This window comes from Lepisosteus oculatus, chromosome 12 (assembly GCF_040954835.1).
Source record: "Lepisosteus oculatus isolate fLepOcu1 chromosome 12, fLepOcu1.hap2, whole genome shotgun sequence".
Taxonomy (NCBI): Eukaryota; Metazoa; Chordata; class Actinopteri; order Semionotiformes; family Lepisosteidae; genus Lepisosteus; species Lepisosteus oculatus.
Window position 1 is genome coordinate 28,810,456 of NC_090707.1, and position 21,815 is coordinate 28,832,270.

The window sequence follows — 21,815 nt, forward strand, 5'->3', positions numbered from 1 at the left end:
ATGGCTGAAAAAGAAAAGAATCAAGGTGTTGGAATGGCCAAGTCAAAGTCCAGACCTCAACCTCATTGAGATGCTGTGGCTGGACCTTAAGAGAGCTATGCATAAACGAATACCCTCAAACATCAATGAACTGAAGCAATGTTGTAAAGAAAAGTGGGTCAAAATTCTTCCAAAATGATGTGAGAGACTGATAAACTCACACAGAAAATGATTACTTCTATTGCTGCTCAAGGTGGTTCTACAAGCTACTGAATCATGGGGCATACTTAGTTTTTCATACATGGTTTCAGCATGGTGGTTGATTTTTTGTTAAATAAATAATGACATAGTGGAAGGTTAGATTATCTAATTTTAGGACCTGGTCAGGACCAGATAATTTTTTATGTCCTAATATATAAAACCATAGAATTGAAAGAGGGTGTACTTTCTTTTTCACATGACAGTATATATTGATTATTCAAAATATTTATAAATTGTTTTCAATTAAAATGCATCACGAGACTTGTTCTGCTTTTTGTAAATGTTCCTCATCACAATATTATGCTTTGTTAGGTATCAAACCAAAATTTGGTTATTCTATGACAAATTGTTATTAGTATGTTCAGATGCAGTCATTCAGAATGCATGTCAATTCTGAGCCACATTTGCAATATTGTGGCACAGTACATTGTGTGATTCACTTACCAAAGACAATCAATAGGTGGCACTTGTGGTGCGCTAGATGTTAGTGAAATGATTGCTTCATGAATGTTTCTCTACTGTGCATCTTTAAATCCAGAAAATATGGAATATTAATATGGAATGATGTAACATAAGAAAATTTCTGGGAGCTGAAAATAAAAACAACAGAAGCATAAAGTCATAAAAGACATTCATTTCTGAACATACAGATGTAGCCATTCAAAATACATGGTAAAACCCTGTACTGCGTAAAATGACCTGCAGTTTAGTGCGTTATACTGCAGTACAGGATTGGCTGGTTAAAATGACTGACAGGTGGCAATCGTGGTGCAATGCTTGTTAGTGAAAGGATTGGTTCATTTAATCTCTTTACTGTGCATGTTTAAATCTGATTAATATTAAATATTAATATGGAATTTTACAACTAAAGGGAAATTTTAGTAGCTGAGCACAAAAAGAAGAGGAGCATTACGTGTCAAAAGGTAATAAATGATATTAATTTAGGAAAATAAACATATTATGTAAACTTAATATGACTGGTATTTGGTAGTTTAAATAAAAAATACACAACAGTATTCCACTTTCTTCATAAACATTTTTAAGCATTGTTTACATACTGTGGTTATTTTGGAAAACATTTTACATGCTCCTTCTGATGATATTAAGTTTATATACATCAAAGAAAGTAACTTTTTGGCTGACCTCTTCAGCTATAGCTTAAGTTGTGAGGAGGCGCATTAGTGTAAGAGCTTTGAAGTCGGGGGTTAAACCCAGCTTTAGCCATGAGTTTTCTTTTAATAAATAAACATTTCTTTGAAAAACAAAAATAGTAAATATTATCAACACTATATTGAATTTGTTGGTATTTCTAAATATCACAACACAATCAAAGTGAAATGGTTTATTAATAACAACTACTAATTTCAAACTGCTTGTATTTTAAAATTGTATTTTGTTCAGGGTGATTTGTCACTGTTATCACAAACTTCAATTTATTATATGGCTGTTTTTGAGACAGGGTGTTCCAGACCTCTGTTAAATTTCTGAAACTCACTCTGTATTCCTTTTCTATGAATTTAGCTAAATAGGGAATATAATATGGAATCGCTTATCTAAAGAAATTAAAATGATATTAATTTAAGGATTTAAATATATGCATTTATATAGCTGGAAGTATTCCTGTAATCCACTTTCTTGGTACAGATGTTTTATTTTTAATTTGACTCATTTAAGCATAATTACTTTCGAAACATTTCTAAGCTGTTCATCTCAGCAGTGTTTCTGAGCAGCCTTATGGTACATGGGTTTGTCAATAGGGGTTCTATCTAGGTGAACGGAATTCAATGCCTGCTTAGGGCATGAGTTTTTCTTCTAACAAACACTTAAAAAATATATAATGGTAAATATTATGTACACTATATTAACGTTTTTTATGTATTATAACATATTCAATGTAAAGTGATATTAATAATGGGAAAAAAACATGAATTAGCAAAAGTGAATACTGTCAACTGTTCAACTGGTTTATTTCAAAACTTTATTCAGTGGGCCAATTTCACAAACACCTCAAGCCTTAAAATGAAATCGTATATATTGTAATTAGGATCGAGAATACAAAAGCGGCAATAAAAATACCACTGAAAGTATGATAATGTGTCTGGTCATTATTAACAGTAATAATAATAATTTCAAACTTCTTGTATCTTTTTCAGAGTTATTTCTTTCTTGGGTTATTGTAAACTTTGCTTATTGAAATACCTATTTATGAGACACGATGTTTCAGATGTCAATAACTTTGTGAACAAATGACACAGAGCCTGCAACCTACAGGTTTAAAGATCACAATTTGTAAAAAATTGAACAGCTTTTATTTAATCAATATCTAGTACCTGGTTGCACTTTTAGATGACTTCATAATGCGAGAAGGCCATATGCTATATTTTTTATGCATCAGTTGTAGCCTTCTGAAGTCTCTCAAAGACATACAAATCTAACATAATATTGTGTGGCACGATGGACAATTGATTCTCATAATCATTCTTTTTATTGTGGTGTGAAGCAAATTAGCAGGTAGCTGAGAAAATAGCGCACCGCCCACTGAGCTCAGTCAGAGAAGAGACGGCGCTGTAAGGAGACTGTTCTACAGCTTGCAGTGTTTATGGCACTGAGCGTCTATCTTTAAAACTTAATAATGGAATATAAATAATTTCTTTTAACTTGTAATCTTTTAATTATCATTAAACATAGCTTTCTCTCCAATTAGTTAAACATTTGAAACCATCATTAAACAAAGCAGGGGCTTATTGTACTTTCTAATGATATTACACATGGAAAGATTATACAATTTAATCGTTTTTAATTTTTTTAAATAGCTCATTCACGTCCCTGCAGGTCAGTTCCCGATCACCTATACGACATCCTGTACCTCCAGTAACCTCATTTACTGTATCTCCTGCAAAAAATGCCCAGCTATCTACATTGGAGAAACCAGAAAGAGACTAGGAGACTGCTTCAGAAAACATGTTCGGGCTGTGAAGATTTAAGATTTCTCCAAGCCCATAGTTTCTTATTTCACCTCAGTGGTCATGATCACCCTGATCGCTCTGTCTCTGTTTTCAAAGAAGGGTTTCTCAACTCCCATAGTAGAAAAACAACAGAAATAAAACTAATCCTGAAACTAGGTTCACACCATCCACCTTCTCTCAATGACCGACTTATTTTCATGTAATCTTCTCTATTCTCATGCAGGTTTTGACTTCACACCTTTCTTTTTGTCAAAATCTACCTAATGTGCATACTGAAGCTTGTAGTGGTAGCCAAACATAAAAAATAGACAACAGTATTCTACCTTTTCATAAACATTGTCTGCATCAAAGCCTTTAACTCAATCACTTATTGTGGTTATTTTGGAAAAGTTTTGATGTGCTTGTTATAAATATAAAGTTTATATACTTTATGAAAAGCTATAATATTTTAACCCTTTTATACGAATACTGTACTTGCTGTCATTATTGTTGTAAAAACAGTTGTAGTACTATTGTACTATTAATACCTACGGGATTAATAAAGTATTATCTATCTAATACAACTTAATAGGAATTATTAATAAAGAATCGTGTAACTAAAGAAATTTGTGTAGCTGAAAATATCACTTGTAGTTGTTTTGGAAACATTTTAACATTTTACAAATAGTAGTTAAATGTTTACCTACTTTCAGAAGGGCCAAGGTTTGATTCCCAGTCAAACCAAAGCATGTATTTGTTTTTTACCCAGCCAGATACAGTATATACATATATTAATGTTTCTGATCATTTTAGATATTACAGATGAAACTCCAAATCAGAGACCAGCAATCTCCAGGATGCTTGGAAAGAGTAAAGGATTTTATATCTAACTCAAACATAAAGCACTCAAGACACTCACTGAATGCTAACTTTATTGAACTGCATAGCTTCCTAATGAATGGCTTATAGAAAATTAAGAAAAACTACTCCCCTTGGAACTATATAACTTAAACCCCCCACATTCCCTGGGAAAGGGGAGGAAAAACGAATGCTCAGTTACACTGCACATCACAGATTTTAATGATACCCTTTAATGATGCCATCAAACTCAATTGAGGAAGGGAGACAATAACTTCAGTCCCAACAGCCACCCCCTGTTGAGAATGGTGTTATATCCAGTCTAAAGGGTGCAGCACATGTTCAAGTTAACAAGAGGCTATGAACTCAAGCACCTCAAGTCCTGCTCCTCTGTCGTTGTTAGATGTTTTACAATAAATCGAATTCTAATAAGATTAACTACAGAAACTACATTTTTTTCTGTTTCAGTTAAATCAGACAAATAGAAAGTCAAATCAGTCAGGATCTCAGAGTTGAGTAAGCAATCACATGGGTCTAAAACATTTCACAAAGCAAGTCCATCAAAGAACCAGACCTTACGTTTAGATTGGATGTCACAGTAGGTTTTGGAACTGTTGAATTTTATAATTTCCCTGAGAGGAGGGTCAAACAGAATTAGTAAATGGTCTTATGTTTTAACACAAACTAATCTGCTGACATTTCAGCTTGTAAGAGCAAGTTTCCATTCAGTGACACAGGTTACAATATGGTCAGGCAGACAGATTTGAAATTCTTTATGCAAAATTAATCCAGGGACACCAGGGATCATGGGTTCAAGTCCCCAACGGTGGGGGGCCGATCAGAGGTGGCAGCAGCGAGGGCGCATACCCACGTAAACCCAAAAGTGCTACATTGGTGTTAGCTGTGGGATGGGATAGCCCTTCGCCAAGGATGGCAAATTAAGCAGGGGAGAGTGTAACGCATACAGCCGACATTACAGGTTGTGCGAGCCGGCTTGCCAGTGTGGTTACGTCACCGCCTTTCCCTAGGAATAGCAGGCACCTCAGCCGCTGGGCTGACGGGAGATCTCCATTTAGCTCAGCTGGCTGGTTCCCTGGTGAGTGACGCCGAAGGCTCGGGTTTGAACCCCCGGTGGTTGGAGAGCCAACCTGAGGCGGCAGTGGCACGGGTGCACACCCATGTGAACTGAAAAGCGATACAATCTTATTTTTCATACACATGTGTTGTTTGTTGAGTGTATTATTACTTACAAGTTCATTATTAGCCTTTTCACATTGAAGAAATACATGCATGTGCTGTGTTGATGCTACTAGGTTTACAATTAATCGAATACACATTTTTATTTATTCATGGAATACTTTGTCTAACATATTGTTAAGTCAAACTGTTAGACTATACACTGCAATAAAGAAAAAAAATCATGCACAGGACCTTTCTCCCAATTATGATTTTTTTTTCTCACAACTCACAGTGGGGCTGTAATATAACAGGGTGTAATGTAGTTTTAAAATTGAATATGAGAAAAAACACAATTCCCAAAATGACACTCACATAGATCACATGTATACCTGAAAAAGGTGTACATCCACATCACAACAGGGTATAATAATAAACAAGTTTTATATATCTGGCTGAGTAATTTTGCATTGTGAAACAGCCCTACTTTAATTTTTTGCAGCATAAAATTAGTAAAAGTCGAAACAGTATACAAATTCTATTCACAACAATTACATTATTGGAAACAAAACGTCCCAGAGGGGTTGAGCATTTCACATAATAATCCAGAATACTTGCACATACCATGTTAAACATTCACTGTGCCACCTGGTGGTTTTACAAAATAGTGCAGTCCAGCATCGGGTAATTATTGCATTGGCCTGTGCATTGCATTGGCCAGTGCATTATGCTGCATTGTTTGTCAGGCATTCTGAATGGCTGTATCTTTATATTGTCATAAACACATAACAATATACAGATCAAATCAAGTTCAAAAGAAAATGTATTATGGTTGCATCACAGTTTCTTTCACTCTTCTGCCAGGCTTATCCCTTGGTGTTTTATTGGGTTGAAGTTGGAATATACTATATATAAACAGCTCTACAGTCACATTTTAGAGCAGATTATAATATTAAGGTTTATATTAAGTTTGATAGACTTTGCAGTGACAAGGAAAACATCTAAACCAACTAGAATTTGTGGCTAACCATCAAGATCAATCAAAAGGGTATTGAAGAAAAATGAGATATACACACACCTATAAAACAGACAAGAGATTAGAGACATTTTTAGGAATTATTCAATTTAGATCATTAAGAACTAGGGATATTATTAGAGAATTATTAGGGATAATTTCTCAAGTCCAGAAATGCTCTCTAAGAAGACCAAGATGAAGGATTTTTCTTAATTATCATTAAAATGTATAAGTTTGAAAGGAATGTTTGTATAAATATGACTGGATAATAACAAACAGTTATACTGGAATGGTTTATCTTTACTTTGATGTTAAGCTTTGAAATCTGAACTGAAATTGATTGATAATTACAGAGACCAGTGGGAGCCTATTATTATTTGTCATTTGCTGTTATCGGTAGCAGTGAAGTGCAGGAATCACTTATGCAACTTAATCACGATTTATCAGGCAACACATGCCACATCTCCGATTGTAATGTGAAATCTTCCAATTTTCACATTAAAAGAAGGACAATTTTTGCCATTGCCCTTAAGAGTTTCCTCATGAATGTCTATAATACAATTAGAAGGTATAATTTTACTCATTTGTTTTCTAAAACATTACATTAAAACAATTCTGTACTTAAAGTTGAACCCACATAAAATATGCAAACACTAATTCTTAAAAATTCTGTAATGAATTTTTTATTCATTACAGAATGTTTAAGAATTAGTGTTTGCATATTTTAATTCAAACCAATTGTCCCTGGATCTTAAACAGACACCCCAGACAGCCCAGAATGTTAAAAACATTCTCATGAATAAAACCTGTTAATTGAAATATTATTGATCTATACTAAGGGTCACTTTCTCAATTGTTACTAAGCCAATTAAAATTACTGAATTTCTGTGCACATAAAGACATAACGTATCCCACATTCGCACAACAGTACAAATGAATTTAGAACAAACCCACAGAATTTACTATTTCTGCTAGTGTATCTGATTTTTCTGAATAAAGTTGAGTTACTGCAAAAGAACATACCTGACAGAGAGTGTGTTGTGGTGAAAGTGTTTAAGTCAGCCATGCTTTTGGCACCACAGTTGGACTCTATCAGACGCCCTTTCACTGAAACCAGTGAGCTGTCATGACGATGTAAAGCTGCCTTTAGAGGAGCTACTTGATTGAACTGAACTGAGGAGAGACATCCAACGAAACCCTTTACTCCAGCCAGTGCCACATCTTCATCTTCTATAGCACTGCCTGTGAACACAAAGAAAGTTATATGTTAGCTTTCAAGGTGGTTAAGCAATAACCATGTAAGAAATATAAAACATAATCAACCACTTCATTTTCTATGGTTTCAGAACTGCAGTCCATGTGCCACAGGAAATATCTTATTTTAGCCTATTTTAAAATATTTGTATTAATGTCTTAGCACTTAAAAGCTGTGTAATTTACAACATGTTCCTAGTTTATGAGGTAATAAGTGGAGAATAGTATACATAGAATAGAAAAGTGCAAAAAATACACTTGATCATAAGACACACATTACAGTGTTTCTATATTTTAAATGTAATGCAGATATGAATATTGGAACTTCATGGTCTACTTATATGGTTTCCTTATTTCTCATGAGTAAATCACAAAGCTCCATTTATCAATACATGTATTTATATATGAAATGTATATTAAAATAAATGTGAATTGTCATATTATTCCTGAATTTCAATAAAATCTTCTGAACCTTGTGATTTGTTTCATCAGCTGCAATGATGATGTAGTGGAAATCTAATGAGTTAATTGATTCTTAAAAATGTAGAGAGCTTTGCAAAAAAATATATTGGTGCTTTTAGGTAATATTTCAAGGATATAACTGCTATGCTACAGTACGTGCAGAATTTTAGAAAACAGTTCGTCAACAAAGTACACTGTTTAGGTTAGTTTAGAAGACAATGTACCAAAACAATATATGCTGTCTGGGTCATTAGAATTAGCTGAAAGTAACTGATAAACTTTGAATAACAAATCTAGTGTTTTTCTCTCGCTCTATGAGGTAATTTGTTTTCTTTTAGAGAAAGGGGAAGTTTTAGAAGGGACCAAGTGCTGAACTTTTTTACAGCGCAACGTCTTATAAAAACCCTGTACTGCTTGTAACAAATTGAGTCTCTGGTTGCACTTTGCGAAGTGGCAGCAGGGCTCCCAATATTGCAATATTGAAATAAAGACCTTACTCAGGTGAGAACTCTCTCTTGTGGCTTCCTTGATAGTTAAATTTCCACGACAATGATCATTGGTAAATTAGTTTAATAAAGTTTATAGAATTGTATAATTCTCTATAAGATTGTAAAGCAGATTGATTAAACACTATTGAAAAAGTTTTTTGGTTATTATGAAATATAAAAAAACACACAGTGAACAGTCTGAAAGTGGCCTCTTATCATTTCATACAGGATTATTAAGTTTTCAAGAGGCAAAGAAAGGCAAGACACCAGAGCCTACAAGGAAATAGATGTATCACCCACGAAGTGGTGTTACACTTTAACATTTTGAGTCAGAGTCAAAATATCAACTATTGAGCTTTTGATTGAAATGAAATGTGATGGGAAAGAGAAGTATTGAGGAGAAAATGGGTGAAGGGACAGGACCAGGCAGCAGGACTGAAGCAATTCACTTCAGACAATCCCTGTTCAAATCTGACAGAAAGTCCAATGAAGCTAAAAGAATCCTAAGCAACTGTGTGTGGTAGTAGAGTAGTTTGCTTTCATAATTTTCCAAAGGTTTTCTGAGCTACCTCTTGAGTGCTGATTATAACACCTCTTGGTATTCGAAGTTACCCCTTGAGTGCTAATAATAACAGAAGAATATAGTAAATAATGAAAAATGAGAAGACAGCAAATATCTAGCCTTTTTGGTAGTTGGTAACTAATTAATCCAAGGATCTCATTTTGTTTTTACAAGAGATGTCATCAGCTTCAACAACATGACTAGGCAGATTGCTGCATACACCCAAAACCTTTTGTATAAAACCCCCTGCAGTGGTTCTCAGTTTTCACTTGTGTCCTCTGCTTCATTATAAGAAAAAGGTCCTCAGAGTTTACTTTCTCAGTGTAGTAGAAATGTTTAAGTTCCATTAAAATTTTCAGTGTCTGGACTAATTGGTGAGCATTAATATTAATAGTGTATTCTGTAATAATAATAACTTTTGATTTATTAATCACCTTTACAAACCCAAGGACGCTGTACATCATGAATAAAAAAAGACAAAAAAGTACAATTAAATGAAGGAAAAAAGAGCACACAGGCTTACAGATCTGGGCAATCCGACATAAACCTTAGTAAAAAGGTATGTTTTAAGATTAGATTTGTTAAAGATGTTGTCTCTCATAAAGTCAGAGATAGGACATTCCACAGCAATGGAACAGCAGCAGAAAAGGCACAGTCACCAAATGTCTGTCATTTAGTCCTGGGTACAGTGAGTAGAGGAGTGGCCTAAACTGAATGGAGCCTATGGGGAGAATGTAAACTTAGTAAAAAGGTAACTTAGACTGGGTTATGGTTTTAACATGTTTGTTCTAACATTCTAAAGTTTATATATGGTACTTCATAAAAAGTTATAATGTTTTATCCTTTTCTAACAAAATGTAGTATACATAGTAACACCACTTGCTGTTATTGAAAAAACAAGTTGTACTGATTTAATACCACTTGATAGTTATATTATCCATATATATATATGGATAATATATGGAATCATGTAACTAAGCAACAAAAATGTCACAAGTGGACATTTTGGAAGCATTTTGTTATCCGTTTAATTTAAAAAAACTTTTATTGCCCTTGTAGTTGTAATGGGCAAAGCTCTGTAATGTAGCACATTTTACCCAGGCAGTTCAAAGCGAGATCTGAGCATTACTTTCAGGTTTGTTTCTTATATAGCGAATACATAACAATAGTCCACTATTATAGCTTGTTGTTGGCTCAGGCATTAGTGTGTGTATTTGGATAAATTATTATATGTGATGGTTTTGTGATTAAGGATTTTTAATGGAATTATTTAAGTTAAACAAAGGAAGGAAGGAGGCTTATTTTTACAATTGCCAGTAACCAGAGAACAACTTATCCATACGGATGCAGCCATTCAAAGTACGTGGCACAGACACGTACCGTGGGTAATTGGCTACAGATGCAGCCATTCAAAATGAGCGGTAAAAACCTGCGGTACAGTAATCTACCCGCAGGGCACCGGAGGGCACCGCGGTAAGTGATTGGCTGGCCAAAATGACCGACCGGGGCACTCGTGGTGCATTGGTTGGTAGTGAAAAGATTTAATCATTTAATCTCTTTGCTGTGCACATTTTAATTTGCTTAGTTTTGAATATTTATATGGAATTTTACCACTAAAGGGAAATTTTAGTAGCTGAGCATAAAAAAAAAGATATTAAACGATATTAAGCATAAACGATATTAATTTAGGAACATAAACATTACTGTATGTACATAAACTGTACTGTGTATGGCTGGTCTTGATAGTTTAAAGAAAAAATACAAACCAGTCTTCCATTTCTCCCTAAACATTTTAAGCATGAAAGTTTTATGAAACGGTACCCAAATATGCGATTGCTGTATAGAATGAATTTTAATTTTTAAAAATTATTTAACACGAAAATTAAGCTGTTTACATCTTCCGGCTGAGAAAAGTCACCCGTTGCTACCCAACACAGAAACACAGCCACTAACTAGCAAAGAGTACATTAGCTAGCCAATATGATAAAGAAATAAATTATTATTTTGTTTATTTCTTTTGCACATTTATTTGAACATTTCCATCAATTGTACTAGCACTTGGAAACTGTCCAATCCCTAGTTCATCAGGCATTTACCGGTCTGGCGCCGGTCTGTGTCTTCTAGGATATACTGCCAGCGAACTCTTGTTTTTATGTCCACTATAACTACGCTGGGCAAACGTTCCAAGGTCAAATTCTTCCAGCACGGGGTACCTTTAAAGCGGAGACGACGGCACCGAAATTTTTTGGCGCGCCTTCTCTTTAAAGCCCTGGCCAAATATGAAGACAGTACGTACAGTTATAATTCAAACGGAATTAAAAACTACACATCCCAGTTACCATGGTGGTGCTTGTGATCATTGTGTTTAACCAACGAAACAGGGCGAAAAATCAGTCACATGACTTTGGGGCAGTTTCGAAAGCTTAACCTATCAGCAACAAAGCGAAATTTACACAATAGGCTACCTCAAACTGTCAGTTACACGACTGTGTATGTCGCTTAAGCCACTCCTATTTGGCATTTTAGTTATGGAGGCGAGAAGACACCCCCCCCCCCCTCTCTGGGTGTCTGATTTGCCGCCACTGTTCGGTGTCTGAATCGGAGTAGCTACGCGTACAAAATAAAGTTAATCCCAACTACAAAACATATATTTTTGTCGTAAGAGGGCGCAAAACATCAGTATTTACTGCTATTAATTACTGTACGATTTTAGTTGAAATCTGAGCCTAGATTTAAAGTTAGATATAAAGTTAGAATCTCGACACAGCAATATAGGAAATACAGAGAAAATAAATCCTTTCTGACATCTAAAATCAGTTTCGATCAAGGTCTCTTCTTGCTGTCATATTCTGAACATATTGAAGATTGCTCAGTGTGGATTTAATTTCCCCAGTGAACAGGATGTGCATTTATTAATTCTAGAAAAAATCCTTTCTTGATTTCTCTAGTTCTTAGTTTCTCTAGTTCCCTTTAAAATAAACTATTATTCCACAATGCAGAGTATTACATGGCCAGCATTTACACATGATATTTGTGATTAAAAGAAATTAACACAAGCAGCTTTTGGAGATTTAAGTGTTGGCTGAGTTATTGCAGGATAAAAGACTAGAGATGTTGGTAAGAAGAAGATAATTTGGGGAAAGCTGAGGAATACACTTATAACAAGAACACTTCCTAATGGGGTTAGGCATACTTTTGATGAAGATGATGAAGTTAACAGACTATATGTTTACATAGATACTGAAATAAGGATTGTATTTTAGATTATGTGTAGTTGCTGGCATTGAACTGTGTGTTGGATGCACATGAATTGAAGGAATGGGCAAACATAGCTGATGCAGATCCACAGAGCCAGCATATTAAGATGTTTATAATTAGAGGCAATTTGTTTAAATAACTAGGTATGGATACTGATGTGCAAGAGAGGTGGAAAGGCTGTTTCCTTAAGCCAGCACTATAAAATATTTTATTCTCAGTGAGATGCTGCCATTTCATAGTGGGTTTCTAACACTGTGTATAGTTCCATCCACACAGTGCCTTTACTTCCATCCATTTCTAATCTCTTTATCCAGTACAGAGGATTTGGAGCCTATCCCAGTAAGCAACGGACACAAGGCAGAATACACCCTGGACATAGCGCCAGTCCATCACAGGACAGACAGACACAAACACACACACACCAGGGCCAGTTTTCCCATAAACCAATTAACAGTATGTTTTGGAGTGTGAGAGGGAGTCATATCACACATATGGAAAAAAACCATGTAACCCAGAGAGAACATGTAAACCCCACACACACAGGATGGCAAGAATTGAACCTAGGACCCCAGTGCTGCAAGATAGCAATGCTAACCACTTTGCTACCATTATAAATGGATGGATATCTTAGTTATGTTTCTAGTTCACAGGTTTGCATGCATAATTTAATTTTGAAAGCCACTGAGACATCAGGTACTACTGTTGTATTTATGAAAAAGAAACAAAACAAAAAACATGCTAACAACTGTGCCATGCTACTCCTTAGTTTATACATTTTATTATTGCTAAACAGTTAACATTGTTAGCAAAATATTTTGAATTATATCTAACCCTATTTTTTCTTTAGTTTTGTATTTAACTTATTATATGATAGTCAGACTTAATGTATATTTGAACAATTAAAATATATTTTTACAAGATGCGGGGGAAAGTGCAACAACATATTACAGTGCTAAATTTAATATTATTGATTGCTAATAGTTTATGCTAACACCTAACTTTCTTAATTAGATGTATTTAAAACAGTGAACTAAGTGTAACATACTATTCAGAAATACAATTGAAAATAGTTTTGTGGTGTTTGTATGGATGAAACGTTTCTAAAATGTATAACGTAACAAAATTAAAGACGATTAAAATCTGTAATCTTTCCACTTGTAATGTCATTAGACAGAACAACACGTTTCTGGTTTGACCAAGGATGGTATCAAAAAGTAGTCTAAGTGGTGAGAAAGCTGTGCTTAATGATAATTAAGGGACTTACAAGTAAAAAGAGATGCTTCATATTGCTTGATTAATTTTAAAAACTAAGTTATAAATGCAGACGCGATTGCTGCCATAAGCACTCCAGGCAGCAGAATGTTCGTTCTGTACTGCTGAGCTCCGCGCCTCCTCCCTCTCTGTAAAATCCTGGGATCGGTAAAATGTTTCAGGCATTGATGTGAAGGACAACAGAGCTTTCACTGGCCGATTATCATTATAATCATTATTATTAATAATGATATTAATTTAAGGGTCTAAATATCTAAACATATGTATCTGTATAGCAGGTAGTATCACTGTATTCCACTTTCTTTGTAAACACGGAAAATCAGATTCACAACGCAAAGCTGTATCGCTGTGTAAAAAAAACATGTTTGTAATGAGCTGCAGAGCTAAGAATAGGAATGTTCCTGCTGGCAGAGGGGGTGGAAAGTGCCTGCAGTCATTTAATTAGTATTGCAATTCGCACTGATTCCCTTGCGAAGATATGGACTTAAGAATATTCGTGCCTGGTCAAAAAATGGCATTAAGCACTTAAAATGAATATGGTTAATAATAGTAAACTGTAACATGCTGTAACAAGATCGGCTAAACTGCGAAGAAAATGCTTTCAGAGAAAACGTTTCAGGTGTGAAGAACATAGATCTCCAATGCAATTTCAACCAAACATGTTCCGAAACACCCTGCCCCCACTACCATTAGAATATACACAAAGCGCTCAAATCTTTCGAGCTAATGATCAGGTGACCCGAGAGAGAGCAAGAGAAACACCAAGGGGTGTGGAACCAGGGAACTATTTACATGGAAAACGGGCGATCTCCCCAGACTGTCTGCCCGTTTCACTGTTACCTGGATACCTCTTTATTTAGAACTCACTAACACTGATTTTTAGTTTAGAAGGATTCAAGTATGGTTTTAGATGAAAGGCAGCGACCTTAATCAAGCCCAAATCATAATTGAACCCATTCAGAGCCTTCATTACATTTTAGCGTTTCATTCTGAGCAGAAGACCCTCACATCTGAAGAAGGCTTGCGTTTTCTCTCTTCTCTTTTAAGCATGTGTACAATGTGTAATACAATTACAATGTGTAATTACAATGCTGTAATACAATTTGAATAGTATGGGGGGGGGGGGAGGTGTCTTTCGCTGGAAATCTCGCCTGCTTCTACTTTACGAGTACAACCCCCTCTCTGCCGGAGTGCTGGCTGTGACGAATTAAACCGGTTTCACAGGTATTTTCAAAGTAGGAAGTACAGTGTTAACTGGTAGCTGGTTCAAAACGCAATTCAAATCAATATAAATGTTTATTTTGTAACGCATAGGTGACTATTCATTGTTATTAAAAAGACTTAAATTCGATCATGTTGTGATATTTAGAAATATAAATTTGTTTGGTGCGAGTGAGGTTTTATTTAATCTCTGACAAAGGGAAACGCTTCATTTTTTCAAAGAAATGTTTGTTAAAAAATAAAGTCCTAGTTCCATGGGGTTCAATCACAGACCATGTGACATGGGAGTCAGGAAACTAACACACAGCGCCACCGGATTTAATAACGCTATAAAAACGCTATAAAATAATGTGACTAGGCACAGAACAAGTTTACAGCACAGTACAATAATAAATGCTGACCATGACTTTTGAAGCATAAATTGCCTTACACTCAATTTAAACACAAGCTGTCTTTAGCCCTCTAAGCTGGTTCATACAGACATGTAGAGATCCAGGCTCAGAACACACAGCTTCATTAGCGAATACATATGCAGGACAACTAGAGAAGACGTTTTACAGAGGATGGATTTTTAGAAACATCCCATCAGTGACATCACTGAAGTCAACTCCTAGGTACTGTAACTGTCATGTGGATAGTTTCACAAGAATCAGACAAAGGTTTAAGCATCACTTGTTCTAGATAAAACTGCCAAAAAAAAAACAACAACCCATAATGTACTTCTTTGCGGCTCTGTTTGCCCAAATCATATATTCACAACGTGAAATCTAGAAAATAATACTACGTAACCAAAATCCGCAATATGGAAACAGAACCTGTGTAATTGTTGATAGATGATGTACTCGTAACATTTTAACAAGACGAACTACAACATTTAAAAAATGACTTGTATGTACTTGATATCTCTAATCAATCCACGGCGACATTGTTAAAAGCAGAGTCCCAGCACAAAACGAAACTAAATCGCATACCGTTTCGCGGTTCTTATTAGTTGCTCAAAAGTAATTTGACCGTATGAAATGCATAATATAAACCTAGAAACATATACGTGAGCAGTATTTACGCACTGTAGTATCGGTGTTAAGACATACCTCTCAAATACTGTAAATCAAGTTAAAAATATCTCAAGACCGATTCTGGTCATAATGAAACCATGTTTCGTGTATGTTTTCTTTAAAGTACCGAGACCAGCCATATACTGTATGTTTATGTTCCAAAATTAATATCGTTTATGGCCTTCACATGCGTTGCAGTATGCTCCTATTCTTTTTATGCTCAGCTACTAAGATTTCCCTTCAGTGGTAAAATTAGATATGAATATTCAATACTTAAACAGTTAAGACATTAAATATACATATACATACTGTATACAGTACAGTTTTCATATGGTAATATGTTCCTAAATCAATCTCTTGTATGAGCATGTGAAAGCCATGGTGAATCGATTCTCAGAAATTACTGTACTTTGCATGATTGGAAACAAATGCGTGATTGCGAAATGCTGTGGTGTTACTTTTACAAAGACGGTCAATGAAAAAAAGAATGTTGACCAGGGCAATACTTTGAGTTTACACTTATAGCTTGTCCAAGGTCATTCATTTTTAATACTATTAGTAATATCTTTGTTAAAGACTTTGATGGCCACAGCTCAAACATGAGAGGTTGAGCTTTATTAGCTCCACCTTGCGGAATTTCCGGATACTATTATTTTGCTTGTCGTATTATAGGAGAATTTACGGTAACTCGCGGTATTTACCGGTAATTTGCGGTAGACTGCGTACAGCGTACCGGAAAATAATGCGGTATCGCCCGTGCATTTTGAATGGCTGCATCTGTATGGCCTCGCGCATCGTGACGCAAAATACTGTGGTATGTGATTGGTTGACCGACAGGGGCACTCGTGGTGCGTTGGTCGGTCATAGAAAGATTTAAATGTCTTTACTGTGCCCATTTTAGTATTGAATATTTATATGGAATTTTACCACTGAAGGGAAATCTTACTAGCTGAGCATAAAAAGAATAGGAGCATACTGTAACGCGTGTGAAGGCCATAAACTATATTAATTTTGGAACATAAACATAAAGTATATGGCTGGTCTCGGTACTTTAAAGAAAAAATACACACCAGTATTCCATTTCTCCCTAAACATTTTAAGCATCGAAGTCTTTAACTAACGTAATACCGGAGTCAACAAGCATACTTTTAGAATTTGATTAAAAGGGAATATAATATGGAATTGCGTATCTAAAGAAATTAATAACGATATAATTATATTTATGTACCGCAACACAAGAATAGTACATGCTGTACATTGTCTGTTGATAATGTTTCTGTAGGGCTTTTTCAACACTCCTCATGTGACCTTGCCAGTGGCGCTGTGGGTTAGGTTCCTGACTCACACATCACACGTTGGGTGTTTGAATCCAGACTGATTTCTTTGAAAAAAATAAAACTTTTCCCTGGGTCAGAGATTAAATAAAACTTCACTCGCACCAAACAAATTTATATTTCTAAATATCACAACATGATCGAATTTAAGTCATTTTAATAACAATGAATAGTCAATATAAATCATTTATATTGGTTTAAATTGCAAACACGGGTTTGAATATATGTGTTTTTTGATTCACAATCAGACAAATGCAACATAAATTGATATCTTTGTCTTCTATGTATCTTAATAAACTTTCAGCATAGCTTTCTCCCCGTATAGATTTATTTTTCTTGGGATCTTGGGATCAAACGTGGAAAGATTAGATTGTAATTGTTTTTATTTTTTAAATACATTTTAGAAAAGTGTAATCTATACTAAAAAGCTGTACACCACCTGCTATACAGATACATATTATAATACTTTCGGGTTCGGATAGGACGGACACAAGAACTCAGACTTGTGGAGTTAAAGAAAGTTAAAGCCTTTGTTTTTCTTCTCCGTCACCACCTGCTAGCCCGACTCTCCCGCGACCCCGACAGCCAACAGCCCGCGCGCCCGAGAGAGAGAGAAAAGAGAGAGAGATTAAGACCCAGGGGTGCAGAAGCAGGGAACTATTTACAAGGAAAAGGGATACCTCCCCAGACTGTACACCCACTTCACTGTGGGATAGCCGCTCGCCCACCCCCCCCTCTCGCTTGCCCTAATGAAGAAGGTGACTATTCATTGTTATCAAAAATGACTTAAATTCAATCATGTTGTGATATTTAGAAATCTAAAAGTCAATTAATTTTCCATAATATTGCTATTCTATATTTTCAAAGAAATGTTTGTTGAAAGAAAAGTCACGGTGCCGGCTGGATTTGAACACCCAACCTGTAGGTCAGTAATCAGGTACGTAGACCAGTGGGCTACTGGGGAAGTCACATGAACATTGATTTACATGGAGTGTAGTTTAGTTCAAAGAAGGAAGTCCGTCGAGTTTCTGTACAGATTACAGAAAACCGAATGCTGAAACTCCACCAGACATCATATGTACTGTTTAACCATAGTCAAGGACCAATCCGGTGTTCCCTTTTGTAACAGGGATATTCCCTGAAAATTAGACTCAAGAAGGGCAAGGTTGGACAATGTTGTGTGGCTCTGGGGAAATTATTCTGTAAACTGAAGAGTTATAGAGGAGACACGTCGTGTATTGCCTCTTTTTCCATTGTTAAAAAATTCAATGTTAATGCGATACAGAAGATATTATTAATAACATTTTAAAACTGAAGCTGTTAACTCTAGCAGCTCTTTCGTTTGCATTATTCTATGCATGAGTCCGTGAGACATACCAGCCAAGGTTTGGAATTTTTTTTTTAAATCAAACGTTTGAATGAGAACATCATGATTGTTACGCAAAAGTTAAACGTGATAATTTGTTACAATTATGATCAGGAGAAAAAAGTTTATTTTTCATTTATTTGTGGCTGCTGCAGTTGCACCCTTTACACCCGTGGAGGGAAGGGGCATCTCCTTGACTCTGGCACTCCTCCATACGCTTAAGTGATCGTGAATGTCAAGTAAATATACTGTGATACATAAAATTAATGAAAACGCCAATGTAAATGCCATATTTACAATTGGTTTAATATGTCATCACACTTCAAACTTGAATCACAAAGAAAATAAAAATGGTTGTTTTTCAGAGAAAACAATGTTTCAGGTGTGAAGAATACAGACCCTCAATTCAATTGCAACCTAAACCTTTCCCTACACACACTCCACCCCCTGTGATCGGGATATATGGTCAAGTGTTTCATGGACATGGGAATAGTAATTATGGCTTTATGAACTTGCTTACACCTGGGTTTCACTTTATTCAAAATAAGGTTTTGAAAATGGAACCAGGCACTAGATGTTGTGTATATAAATGTTGTGAAACCTTTCACAAATTGCAATCTTTAAAATGTCTGTGGTTTGAAGGTTCTGAGTCAGTCACATATTATTATTAATAATTTAATATTCTTAACAGTGATCAGATACGTTATTATAGCTCGGTTTCTGTGGTGTTTTAAATATTGCTTTGTTATTCTCAATTACAATTATTTTACTTTGTATTTTACTCTAATTGTAAATTTCCATATTAATACATCACATTAAGTAGATTCTAACATGCAACATAGAGAGTTTAAAAGAAGCAATCATTTCACTAACAACTAATGCACCACAAGTGCCACCTGTCGGTCATTTTGTCCAGCAAATCATGTACTGCAGTAGTCCACAGATGATTTGCCGGGCTATGGAGTTTTACTGTGTATTTTGAATGGATACATCTATAATTGAGAAGAAAGTCAGCTTCCTCTTACAAACTTCTCTGTTAGAGTTTTTGTTAACACACTGTAACAATCTGACTTGATAACTACTGCCCAAATCGGCATACAGCTAATAAGGATTTCGGGGTAAACTGGTTTATGAAAAGTATCTCTTTATGTTTAGAAATTTTGGCAGGATGAATTCGAAAGGCAAAACAGATTATATTACAAAGAAACACAGTATTATCCAATATTCAAAACAACCATGAAACAAGTAAGGCAGTAGGAGTCTTCTCACACCTGAAGAAGGCTCCATGGCCGAAACATTGTGTTTTCTACTTCTCTTTTCAGCATGGAATAAACCTATTACTTGTTCCTTTGTATGATAATACTTAGACTATCCTGGAAGGGGCCATGAATCCTGGGTCCTAAATGGCGGTACCTCAGTTCTCATATAAGCTTCAAAGATTCCTCCCTCCTTTGTGAAATGTCCATACTTCTTTTGCCATGGTCACGTAAAAAGATACTATCTTTATAAAGGACTGAAGAAGGTCTTCTCATTTGAAAAAGTGTAATTATAGAAGACAGGCAGGGTTGTCCTGCTATGACACAAACTGGAATACTGTTTTTTGTCCATGGGCAGATGTAGATGTGGCTCAGGCAGTCTTCCAGTTATCTCTGACTAGTTGACTTCTCCTTCTGATATCTTCCTTTCACTCTCTTCTCTTTCTCAGTTCTCAGTTCTCAGTTTAAGAGGAACTTCCTTTTAAAACTTAAGCTTCTCCCCTAGGCTTGCACAAGTGTTACAAATGATAGGATCAATTACCCAATTAAACAAATTAATCAAGTTAATCCTTCAGGCTTCAATCCTTGAAGAACAGTTAAATCTTCCAATAAAACACTTTTTGTGCCTTTTATTCACCTGTAGCTTCTGCTACAACACTGCACCCTTCTGAATGGATTTTTATCACCTTTGTCTGTCTGGAGTGTGTGAGTTGTATCCCTTCCTACATTTAACATCTGATACATCCCCAGTAAACTGAAAGACTAAAACCCATTATCAATAAAACATTTGCTTTGTGACATTTCTCAGACTGCTTTAAAGTCGGGCCCTGAGTAAAATCCTCTAAACTGAAAGCCACAATGGACACCACAATTATCCATTATACTGTATAAACTGTGAACAAAGGACCACTACAAACTAAAGAAAACCCAACTGCAGCACGCGTGAGCCAAGAAAAAATATCGCCTCCACAAAACAAATCAAAGGTAAACAAAAAGTCACATTCTTCTCTTAAAACCAGGAATTTAAACCAGGAATTACTTGGCTAAAGCTGCATCAGTGACTGTTGGGACTGTGTTTTGATGGAGAGTGAAATTACAGCCCAATTCCCTTTCCCTAGTGTGAGGTGATAATGCGCTAGCTGGCTGGCATGAAACATTCCCAACTGTCCAACTGTCCTGAAGGTGGTCTGGAAGTTCATTCATTCATCTTATTACTTACAGACCTGCTGATCTGCTTCACAACTCAGAGAGAGGGGAGAATGTGATTTTTTGTGTACAAAGCACATGTTGTGTTTACAAATTAAAAGTGTTTTAAATCTTTAATTAAAAAGTAAACAAAACACTTACAGTTTACACAAAGATTCTAAGCTGATCATGAGGAAGAAAAATCACCCATTTTTCACACATAAAAAGTGTTTTTAATTGTCTAAACCTGTTTTTTTATGTCACAATTTATTTACAATTGGCAACCCACTGAAGCTAAGCATGTGTGAGTCTGGTCAGTACCTGGATGAGAGACCTCCTGGGAAAACTAAGGTTGCTGCTGGAAGAGGTGTTAGTGAGGCCAGCAGAGGGCACTCACCCTGCGGTCCATATGGGTCCTAATGCCCCAGTATAGTGACAGGGACACTATACTGAAAAACGAGCGCCATCTTTCGTATGAGACATAGAACTGTGGTCCTGACTCTCTTTGGTCATTAAAAATCCCAGGGTGTTTCTCGAAAAGAGTAGGGGTGTAACCCCGGCATCCTGGCCAAATTTCCCATGGCTCCTAATAATCCCCCTCTATGAATTGGCTACATTACTTTGTTCTCCTCCCCTCCCCTCTGACGGCAGGCGGAGTGACACGCCGGTTGGAGTATTCTCGCTCGCATTTAATGGCAACGTCAGCTCAAAGATTTGGTTCAAACCACCAAATGGAGACGGGTGTGCCGACAAGCGGACCCTGCTGATGCGAGATTAACGTTAGGATGAGAGAGAGAAAGTCATGCAATTTCTAATTTAGGCAGGGACAAGTTATTGTTTCTTATTTTTTATTTTCTTTAAATATTAA

General features: G+C 35.8%; 1 protein-coding gene across 1 annotated transcript in view; it reads right to left on the minus strand.

The window, feature by feature from the left end:
• Window positions 1-21,815, minus strand: part of LOC102692151 (contactin-associated protein-like 5) — a 179,419-nt gene that overhangs the window by 36,639 nt on the left and 120,965 nt on the right. The window contains exon 18 of the mRNA XM_069196417.1: window positions 7,258-7,476. Within this exon, the coding sequence (XP_069052518.1) occupies window positions 7,258-7,476 (219 nt within the window). The remainder of the gene's footprint in view (window positions 1-7,257; window positions 7,477-21,815) is intronic.